At 34.8% G+C, this 11,866-nt stretch overlaps 1 protein-coding gene across 1 annotated transcript in view; it reads left to right on the top strand.

The window, feature by feature from the left end:
* LOC106869447 (structural maintenance of chromosomes protein 1A) overlaps positions 1-11,866 on the top strand; it is a 56,124-nt gene that overhangs the window by 2,175 nt on the left and 42,083 nt on the right. The window contains exons 2-3 of the mRNA XM_014915197.2: positions 5,781-5,857; positions 9,408-9,554. Coding sequence (XP_014770683.1) covers positions 5,781-5,857; positions 9,408-9,554 — 224 coding nt within the window. The remainder of the gene's footprint in view (positions 1-5,780; positions 5,858-9,407; positions 9,555-11,866) is intronic.

Genomic DNA, 11,866 nt, shown 5'->3' with positions numbered 1-11,866 from the left:
TTCAAGGATTGCGAAGTTTAAAATTTAACTAACACAATTGACAGAAATATCAAAGTCCGTATTCTTTAAGCAGAAGAGTGCGAGACGGCATAGCAGATTTTCCTCCGGTGTGGAAAAATAAAAAAAAGGTGTCGTGTACCTTAAATAAATGTGACGAAATCGCAGTATCATCGTGACCACTGGGCTTAGTAGCTCTAATGTACATGTAGTAATACTGGTTAATATAAAGATCTTCACCCGTTTAAGATGCAACTATTTCAGTTCTTATTGAAAACTCGTCTACTTTGTTTAGTTGTTATCAGTTGTTATAGCTGGATTTGAAAAATTCTGTTTTCATGAAAATGTAAGCGATTGAAAAATTGTTTAGCATCATTTTGTTTTCAAATAGTAGAAATGATATTTTATGCTTGAATATAATTTTTCATACATTGCAGGAAAGCTAGAATGATAACTTTTGATTGAAAATTGTTTATATATCATCATCTTCCGTTTTCCATGCCGACATGGGTTGGATGCTTGAAGATCCTCGTCGTGTGCCAGTGTCTTGTTTTTGGCGTGTGTTTTACAGTGGAATACCCTTCCTAACACCAGGTTATGGCCGGGGATAAGAGGTTTACTTCCCAACTTTATGGATCCGGGTCCAGTCCCATTGCGTGGAACCATGGGCACCCCTGGGCCGACCAAAGCCTTGTGAGAGGATTTGGTAAAGGAAAACTGAAAGAATTACCAGACCTTGTTGAGATCAGGTCTCTTGGTTTCTGAAACAAGGCTTCTAATTCTATTGGGAGTTAATTGCCTTGGAAGGAGATGTTGCAAGTGGTGCAAGAGAAGAGTGGTTTAGTACTAGGAGTTGGTAAAGGACTATCACAAGAATGGGTGGTGAACGAGGTGTTTGACATTGGAGTTTGGCAGTTGAGTGTTTGCATGTTGTACCGTGAGTAAGGCCAATTGGAACCCAGGATATTACAGGTATGAGCAAAAGAGCCATCAGGCAACTGAGAAAGCATCTAGATGATTCTGGTTGAAACGAGGTGGGGTCAGTAGAATGCTGCTTGGATACACACTACACTTGATCAATCTATGTTTGGTTGTCTAGATGAGTATGTTGTAAGACCCAAAATGTTCAGTGTTATATATATATATATATATATATATAAAGGTTTTGTGTGTGTGTGTGTGGCCATCATTTACATTTTAATATCTACTTTTCCATGCTAGCAAGGGTCAGACAGAATTTGTTGAGGCATAATTTCTACAACTGGAGGCCTTTCCTGTCACCAAACCTCACCTGTTTTCATTGGAAGACTGGAAATTATGCTCATTTACAACTCTTGAGCAATATTAAGACAAGGAGACACACACATACATAAGTATATGATTGGTTTCTTAGTTTTCATCTTCCAAATCCTTTTTACAGGGCTTTGGTTGTCCCAGGGGTTTAGAACACACCTGCTGAAGGTGGTATGCAGTGGGACTGAACCTGTAACCAAGTAGTTGGTGAGCAAGCTGTTTGACCACACAGTTATGCTTGCATTCTTTTTTGTATGTGTGTGTGTCTGCCAAATTAGATTGGAGCCTGGTGTTGCCATCCGGTTTCACCAGTCCTCAGTCAAATCGTCCAACCCATGCTAGCATGGAAAGCGGACGTTAAACGATGATGATGATGATGATATATACTTAAACAATAGGGTAAAAAATTGGATATTAATTAATATCAATTTAATACCAAGGAACAAGCACTTTAAAAGAATCAGGGAGATTCAGAAAAAATATCTGAGATCTCAAAGGATTATTGTATATATATAAAAATATATATAAAGGAGGCCACTAGGTGGACTACTAATGTGCTAGAAGATCACATGTCATGTGTCTACTAAGACCGAATAATTCTCAAAGGGAATTTAGTAGACACATGGCATGTGATCTTCTTCTAGCACATTAGTAGTCCACCTGGTGGCCTCCTTTATATATTTTTATATATATATATATATATAGTTATGTGTAGGCACAGACCCTCTTAACTCAACAATACATCTAAAATATGACAGCTGGAGGAAGATAGGGCTGGTTCTCATTTTCAGCTTTGTGAATTACAGTAGGAAATGAAAGACTTGCTTAAGAACACAACATTTTGCACAACCCAGGAATCGAACCATGCATTTTCATGCATGCACACACACACATTCACCCTTAGTGTAAAACACTATTTTCATTGGGACTGTGAACACAAGCCTTTTGCTTCGTATGTTAAAAAACATTTATGCTGTCAACTCCTGCGATATCACTGATATATCAGCTATCTTAATATGTATCGAATTTAGCTGATTCTTAAAAACTTTTTCCCAGAATTTATTTCCTAGAGAAGAAAATTGAGCTTTGTCAGAACATTCCAAGAAACAGCAACTTACCATTTATAAATTTATACTAAATAGGTATAGAGCAAGGCATCAAGGGTTGCTTACAATAGTGGCAGCTATCTTTATGTTTTGTTAAGTTAGTAAGATATCTTGCTGCTCACTGTTTGTTCCTTGAGTTTAGGTTAAGCACAGCTGCACGAGTTAAAGCAAAGCAAAAGGCAGAACTATATGTGCATATAACTGGTTAAGAAGTTTGCTTTGTGACCACCTTGTCTCAGGCTGCCCAGTACTTTGTGAGTGAAATCTGTTTGACAAGAACTGTGCTGAAACATCGTATATTCATTGTTTTATAGGTTGTTCAGTGGGGCTGAAATTGAAACTATATTATATGAAGTGAATTTCTTAATTACACAACCATATATAATGTGTTTTTGGATACCAGTGTAAATCAATGTGTTAAAAAGATGTTACTTGTTATAGAGATAAAACTTACACATTCATTAAAATGAGTTCTTGACAAATTGCTGTGGTCAGTATAATTGAAAGTGGTGTCCTGTTATGACAGGAAGCCAATAAAAGAATAGTCAACCCCTCAAACTAAGTGCATAGATTGTAAGGTCTATTATAATTGGCCTAAGGGCTTCAAGAAATGAACAATAATAAACCTGCCTCAACCAAGAGCAAACTAAGCTTGCTTGCCTGGCAATGTGAGTCTTATCTGGAAATATCAGATTTCACGTGTTTCTGGTTAGGAAAGCTATTAGAAAAACTGGAATAATTGTAAAGATCCAGTTTCATATCATAGAAGGACTCTCCTAGAGTTAAATTCTAAACTGTACATATGCAATTTGTAACATCTCTCAGTAGGAGCTTTTGCTCACTTTTGGCAGTTTGAATTATCTTGGTTTATTTGGTGTCATTACTATGAATGAGAAAGGATGTTAACCATCTTGAGTTCTGCAGTCAGCACAACATCTTAACATTTTTGTTTTTTTGTCATCACTCTGCAGCACTAATGCAGAATGTAATCTCTTATATATAACAAGATAAGCATATCCTATTGAGATTTTAAAATATAAAGATATCAAGGAAGTAACATTAACCAACAAGAGATAGAAAAGTATATCCAGGCAGTGAAAGATGCTCTGTCTGAACCACTTAAGGACATATTTCAACAGGTGAGCATCATGTATAATGCTGTGTGATCATTTCCATTTTTTTCTTTTCTGCTGTTTTTGTGGATTCTCATGACTCTGTCCCCATCCTATTCCATTATTCTGAATTTGAATTGGAAGCTTGAGTCCTAGCGAATCCTTTATTATCTGACTACACAACCATGGATGCCACCCCTACAGATGTGTTGCAGTCACTCTCTTGATACAGCTTGGTGATCCTAGGATTCTTCCACTCAGCATCAATGTAAGAAGCACCATTGGCTTGAGTTCTTGCACTACCTCTTCACAATCAGTCATGCTGCAGTCCCATGACATCCCTATATCCCCAGCAGGGTGGCTGAATGGGTACTGTGCCTTACCAAAAAGTAGCCTGTAACTATGCAGGGCATGGTTGTCACTCTGTGAGGTATTTTCAAAGTACTTGTATCTCCAAATAAAGATATACTAAATCAACAGACTGATTCACAGCCCATATTGGCTGGTTAATCTTTTACATGTGAAAAGAACTTATAAGTACACAAGGTAAACTCTGTTGTGTTTATTCAAATTTGAATCGGTGCTACATTGAGATAACATATGAGAAGCAGCCTCCTTGAAATCATCTTCTTGGGAGTCCAAAAAGGATCATGCAAAAGAAATGGTTCAATGAACCCGAGGAAGACACTGAATAAAATGGTGACTGCTTACCAAAGAACATCTGGATAGGCAACCAGTTACAAAGGAACCAAGAAAAATGTCAAATATGCTTTTTTTTTTTTAGTTTAATCAGAAGGAAGCTGGTATGCTTTTGGCCTTCACAAAAGCCCTCTAGTGACTTATAAAATTGATGTAGATTATTTTCAATTTTGATACCTGCAGGTAAAAAGTGAGCAAATTGGGAATTTTAGATTTCTGCCAATCTATACAGAAAGGGATCAACATAGTGGTTAGTGCTTATTTAGACAGCGTGCAGTAAAAAATTAAAAAGAAAGCAACTGCATGTCTGTGGGGTAGTGGTTGAAATGTGTAGATGAGTGAGCTATTGCTGATCAACCAGATGGCTTTCTTTTGGATGCTAAGCAGTAGCATCAGCCTCTGAAATGTTGAAGCAGTACTCTATTGTGAGTCTCCTTTAAGCCTTGTAGAGAGTCATGTGTTTTAATGAGTCTAGAGATAAACAAATGAAGTAATAGTCATCATAAGCAATTTTTTCAAAATCCTAATAAGTACCACCTTTTTCTTCTTTCAGTGTAGGAAGTTTCAGATAATAAATGGGACTATTTATTGGTTTTACATTTAACATTTGTAGTGGAATTATATTGACCATAGCTTTTTGATTTCTATTTTGCCTATGTTTTCTGGTATTTTTCGTGTTAAAGAAAAAGTAAAACTCTAGATTTGATCCACTAGGTGCATTAATTTAGGTGTATTATTATTTAGTCCTTATCAGTCTTAATACAAATATAATGGACCAGATTATGAATGAATTTACATTTATCAATACTTTTAATTCCAAGCTGGAAACAATGTGTTCATGAAATGAACAATTTCAGAAATTACTTTTGAAATTCCAAGAAAGAAACCTCTTACTAGGTATAAGAAGTGAACATCTTGGTTAATGTAGTTCTAAATAAATTCAACAATATAATATGATCTTAGCTGATATTACCTTAGCTCAAAGGTTTTTGATCAAACCTGTGGTTAAGCAGGAGAAAATTTACTTGCCAAACTGATAAAATGACTTCACAACATTCACACAGTGACTGTACTCTCAACATGCTTTGTGTGAGGTGCATCCTTGGAAGTCTTGGAGACCCTGAATCCCATACCTCAATGCTTCAGAAAACATCAAACACTACCACTGTTATGTTTTGACTGGTCTTACAAAGAAATAGGTCTATTTTAAAGAATCTCTGCTGAGAATTATCAGTAAGAAAGTGATGAGGAACTTCAGTTGTGCTATAAAGGTATCTGCAAGTGACTTAAATACTTAGATGTCTTGAAATGTGTCATATACATAGAAAATGTATAGATTATCAGAAAGTTTACAGGGTAGGGAGAGAAGTAGAAACTGCTGACAAATAACTTTGTCTAGTTGACTATGGTTATTTGTAGAATAAACATCTGTTTTGGTTCATCAAATGCCTTATTTTCTTTACAGTTAATACATTTTCATTTAAAGAAAATGCTAAAACTAATGCTTTAATTTATACATGCTATCATTGTATGACTTTTCAAAGTCATTATTTTTTGCTTTTTATTTTACAAGGAAAATCAAACTTGATGGATGCTATCAGCTTTGTGCTGGGTGAGAAAACAAGCAATCTCAGAGTAAAGAAGCTCAGTGTAAGTAAAAATAATTTATTCTCAATTACTTAATGGTAATTATATTAATTGAAATATATACAAAAGCTCCCAAAATAATATAAACAATTACAAATTTCTGGCTCTGAACCATCTGTTATGAATCACTCTGTTGATGGTCTCAGTAACCATCACAGCTCAGCTAAGACAAACCTAGGCAACAATCTTTGGAAGCCTTTTCTATTCAACAAGTTTGAAACTTCATCTGTTGACTTTCTTGCTCAAGTGTTTAATGTTCTTTTGTAAAATTTTGGATTATATTGGTTAAAAGAAAACAGAAGTTATTTAGCATACTTCCTTATAATAAATCTGTGTGTGATTTGTTTCTTAATGATAACATTGTTTTTGTTTTGACAAGCTTTTACTATTTGACTATCAAAATTTTTCTTTATCTTTTGAAAGATAGAAGTTATAAATCCCTTCAGATGTATATTTGTTATTCCAAAACATCATTATAAGTTGTACACTCTCTCCATTTTTTCATTATCTTGCATCAACGAATTTTCAGTTTGTTTCCCACATAACTCTCCTTCTCATCATCATAATTTATATGTCCATTTTTCCATGCTGGCATGGATTATATGAAGCTTGTTAAAATGAATTTTTTTATAGCTGGATGCTCTTGTCACCAGCCTTGTTTTCTAAGTAAGATTTTTTTTATTACTCTTATCCTTACATATTGAAAGTAACAACGCCACTAAAACTATAAGGACTTGTTTACTGAAGAATGTAAACAAAGATGCTATTTTTCATTTAGATAGTCTAATGAAAACATACAGAACAAAATATATGTATGATGTGCTTCACAGTTTCTATCTACCAGTTCCACTCTAAATGCATTGGTCAGCCCAGGGTGCAATGGAATGAGACAGAAACTTAAAATCACATGATCATGTTGCAAGCATGGCCATGCTTGTGTTTTTTTCATAAAAATTGAGAATGAAATTGATATGACAGCCACAGAGCTCTCCAAAGTTGAAGCCTTTGCATGTTTACTCCACCTGTTAGAATGGAAACCAAATATTCTTTACCCCACCCTTCCATCTTGAAAATGAAGGACGCATTGTACAATATACTCCAAGATACACTGCCTGGAAAATTTAAAAAATGGGAAAGTCACAGCTGAAATATCTTCAACTGTTTCTGTTGTAGTTACTCTTTACATTTGATAATCGTCTGTTGATTCATCAATAAACAGAAACTCAAGAGCAATTGTTATATATTTATATAAGGAAATATGGTGTTTACATCTCAGAAGCTTGAAATAATTTGATGGAATGAGGGAAGTTGCAGTTATGATTAAAATACTGTTAGGTTTCTTGAACATAAAATATTTTTCAATAATTTGATAAGTTAAAGCAGCAAGCTGGCAGAATCATTAGCATGTCAATGGAAAATGCTTTAGTAGCATTTTATCTGTTGTTACATTCTGAGTTCAGATTCCACTGAGGTTGACTTTGCCTTACACCCTTTCGGGGTCAATAAAATAAGTACTAGTTGAGCTCAGGCATTGTTGTAATCAACATTTCCCCATCCCCAAAATTGCTGGCCTTGTGCCAAAATTTGAACTCATTAGTTAGATAAATTAATTAACAAATAAACTCCGTTCCAATCTGTACTAAAGCAATGTGTTAAACTGTCTTGACAGAAGCTGTAGGAAATCTGTTGGACTGTACCTGTTTTTGACTGATAGATCTAATCTATCAGTTGGTTTAACATCACTGTCTAATCTTTGGTAGCTTTCAGTGGAGCTCACTCTGTTGTAAACATTCAGACTAGGTCTGAGATAACATGATATTTTGATACATTGCTCTGTACAACATTTTCCTCTGGAAGTTATGCAATGACAATAGACAGTGCACTTACGTTTCTGATTAAATTATGCAAATTAGAACAGCAAATCAAATATGAAAATTCTCAGTGGCATTTCAAGATTAAAACCATCAGTTTAAACTTAAAAGCTAAAGAAAAAAGTTTGAAAGTACTGTACCTTTTCTTTTTTCCTGTATGTTGTGATTTACTTGAAATAGTTAACTGGAAATAAACTAATAAACATTATCAGTATCATTTAGTGTCCATTTTTCATGCTGTCATGGGTTGAACAGTTTGACAGGAGCTGTCAAGCCAGAGGACTGCACCAAGCTCCACTGTCTCTTTTCACAGTTGGATGCCCATCCTAATGCCAACCATGTTACAGAGTGGACTGGGTACTTTTTACATGGCACCAGCACTGGTGAGATCTGTTTTAGCATGGTTTTTACGGCTGGATGCCCTTCCAAATGTCAACCACATTACAGATTGGGCCTCTTAGGATACTAATTATTTTCAATGGTGATTGTTTTGACACAGCTTTGCTATCTTATCCTTTCTTCTCATGATATTGGTGAATAAGAGGGACTGTATCTATAATTTTTTTCAAATTATTATCAGTTGAGTGTAGGGATAACTTTGTGAGATTAATATTCATTTTGGACTGTCTCATCCATCGTTCAAATGCTGCCAAGATTGACTTTGCTGTTCATCTTTTTGGGGTCATTAAAATGAGAACCAGTTGAGCACTGTGGTTGAATTAACCAATTTATTCCCTTCCCTGAAATTGCTGGCCTTGTGACAAAATTTGAAACCAGTATTTATTTTGGATTGCAACAGGTTGATAATTTAGGCTGATGACATTCAGTTCTAGAGAAGAATGAAAATATTTAATACACTATTTGTGAGACAATTAAACAGTGAAAATAAGTATGTTGTCTGTTAATGATTTACAGCCTGTAAATTCATAGCAGTGAAAGTCATTGTAGTAGCAGCAGAACAGACACAGCTTAACAGTGGGCACTTTCTGGGAAAATAAACAAAGACTTGTAGAAGATTAGACAAGATTGTAGCTGGTGTAAAAAGAAATTGTGATGTGAAATAAAAGTCATTTGTTTATTAAAAAAAAAAGGTTCTGGAATACTTTTGATTTGATAGTCAAAGGAAGCCTAACAATATATGATGTGATGGAATGACCAGTATATCTGTCACATATATTTCCTACTTATAAGTTTCTTTCTTTAACAGCAAGGTCTATAATTTATACTTCTTCACCATATTGTCATCACCATTGAGTAAGCAGTGAATAATATGCACAATAAAGTTATTCTTTTCTACTCAAGGCACAAGGCCTGAAATTTTGGGGGAGGTGGCCAGTTGATTAGATCAATCCCAGTGTTTCACTGGTACTTAATTTATTGACCCCGAAATGATGAAAGGCAAAGTCGACCTCAGCGGAATTTGAACTCAGAACATAAAGACAGACGAAATACTGCTAAATATTTCACCTAGTGTGCTAACGTTTCTCCCAGCTCACCGCCTTTTCACAATAAAGTTATTGTGAGGTAGAATTGTGGTTCAGATAAAGTATGTATAGAATACATGTTAATCAATCAGCATGATACACATACTTGTATTTACTTGCCTATACAAGCATTTCGTCTCCTTGCTTAATAAATTTGTGGTCATTAAATTTTATTGTCTTTTATTTTTGATTTTGTAGGATCTTATTCACGGTGCTCCCATTGGTAAGCCTGCCTCCAACAAAGCTTCAGTTACTGCAGTTTATGCTGACAGTGACACTGGTAAGGACACCAGATTTACCAGGATTATCCATGGTTCATCTTCAGATCACAAAATTAATGGAAAGGTAAGTGAAATGTTCTAATGCAATGTTTTGCTGGCTTTACATCTTACATATATTTACTACTAGAAGAACAAGAAGTGGGAGAAATACTAGTTACTGGATTTCATGCTATCATTGATCAGTAAGAAGGTATTACTTCATGTCAAATGAATTTATTATTTATCATGAGAAATATAACAGATTGTAAACTTCTCAGCAAATGTATCAAAGTTTGTTAATAAAAAAAATATGCTTATTGGTTTCTAGTTTCTCACTAGGTGTATTCATAATCTGTGATTGGGTAGTATTTTCCATTACATTAACCCTTTAGTATTTAAAGCTGCCCTATTCTACTCAAATATTCTACCTGTTTTAGGTTCAAACTGGCTAGATCCAGCCTCTCACACCTGCACACATACCATATAATGTCATTCTAGAAATTTACAATCGCATCATTGGCATCTTGAAACCAAGAGATAATACATGATTAATTCAAAACAATATGAATAAATAAGCATTACATTTGACAAAGTATTCTGAATGCTGAAGAGTTAAACATAGATTAGGAGGCAAAAATATATATAATATAAAAATATAATATCATTATCAAAAGTGCCCACTTTTAGCATAATAACTCAGTAGGAAGAGAAATCATTGCACAGCTTTATAAAAGAACATTGGTCCAAATTGAAATTAAAGAGTTCTGAAGGAAGAATTACACTAATAGGCTTGTTGGGAAAATTTGAATCAATACATTACCTGAAGAACTACATTATAACTCTCTCAGTCCTAAACTACCCATCATACCTGAAACTTTCTTTATTCATGTCTTCAGATTTAAGAATAATAAATCAAAATTTCAGCTTATAAACATTTATCTTTCATTTGGTTTCTCACACAAAATAAATTGCAAAAGAAAAACAAATTTTACTAAATCCTTCAAAGCAATTATTTCGAAAAAAATCCAATTGAAACACTAAGGTTATCCCCAAATTATTTAATAGCCTCTTGGCTGTGGAATTAAAATACAGTTGACATAACATGATATACAAAAGCAGCTTGAGGGGGGAAAAAACTACTCAAAGAATGTCCCATGGTGAATGAGAACAATGGATATTGATTATTTTGTTTTGAAGTGACTAGGACGTACATTGCCAATGAGCTGAAATAACAGCGGAATATTGATATCCATCATTCTCTTACTCCTATGGAGCAAGTTGTCTTATTTGGTTTGAGGTATGCAGTATTTTTTAAGACTCAGCATCTTAAAGGAACTTTCCCCCTGATACAGTCCCACGATTTAGAAGGGCATAAACAAAACACATTAAGTATGTGACATTGGTAATGTTTACATTATTAGAGCTGCTTAAGACAGCAAGCAGCAAAATGCTTAATGGCATTTCTTACATTCTGAGTTCAGATTTTGCTGAGGTCGACTTTGCCTTTCATCCTTTCAGGGTCAATAAAATAAGCACCAATTGAACACTGAAGTTGATGTAATCAACTAAATCCCTCCCCTGAAATTGCTGGCCTTGTGCCAGAATTTGAAACTATTATTAGAGCTGCTTATAATTCAAAGCATATATTCCCATATCTACCTAAGAGAAAATATTACATTATTTACATTTGATGGATATTTGTCCTCATCTTGGTTGTTGTTAACAACGTTTCAGCTGATATACCCTCCAGACTTCATCAGGTGTCTTGGGGGAAATTTCGAACCTGGGTACTCATTCCTAAGGTATTTTTCAATGTTGTTATTATTTATTCAGGTCACTGCCTGGAATCAAACTCGAAGTCTTGGGGTTAGTACCCACTACGCCATATGCCAACGGGCAATTATGGAGTGAATTTTAGGGCTTATAAATCTAATATTTTCCTGTCCTTCCTTAATACTGGTTCCTATGTGCTATTCATATCTGCACTCGATCTGCTTAGGAGGTTGTTGTGTCCTAGCATTATTTTAACTTCATCCCCCTGTAGGATGAAGTTAAAATAATAAACAGAGAACACCACTGGAAAATATGAAAACTAAAAGAAGCAGTACATATGATAGGACACAACAACCTCCTAAGCAGACCGAGTGCAGATATGAATAGCATATGGGAACCAGTATTAAGGAAGGATAGGAAAATATTAGATTTATAAGCCCTAAAATTCACTCCATAATTGCCCACAGGCATATGGCGTATTGGTCAAGAGCACGGGCTACTAACCCCAAGACTTCGAGTTCGATTCCAGACAGTGACCTAAATAATAATAATAACATCAAAAAATATCTTACAAATGAGAACCCAGGACAAATATCTGTCAAATGTAAATAATGTACATAATTC

The sequence above is a fragment of the Octopus bimaculoides genome, chromosome 4, assembly GCF_001194135.2.
Source record: "Octopus bimaculoides isolate UCB-OBI-ISO-001 chromosome 4, ASM119413v2, whole genome shotgun sequence".
In the NCBI taxonomy this organism is placed as follows: Eukaryota; Metazoa; Mollusca; class Cephalopoda; order Octopoda; family Octopodidae; genus Octopus; species Octopus bimaculoides.
Note: the sequence above shows the minus strand (reverse complement) of the source record. Positions and strands in the feature narration are given on the sequence as shown.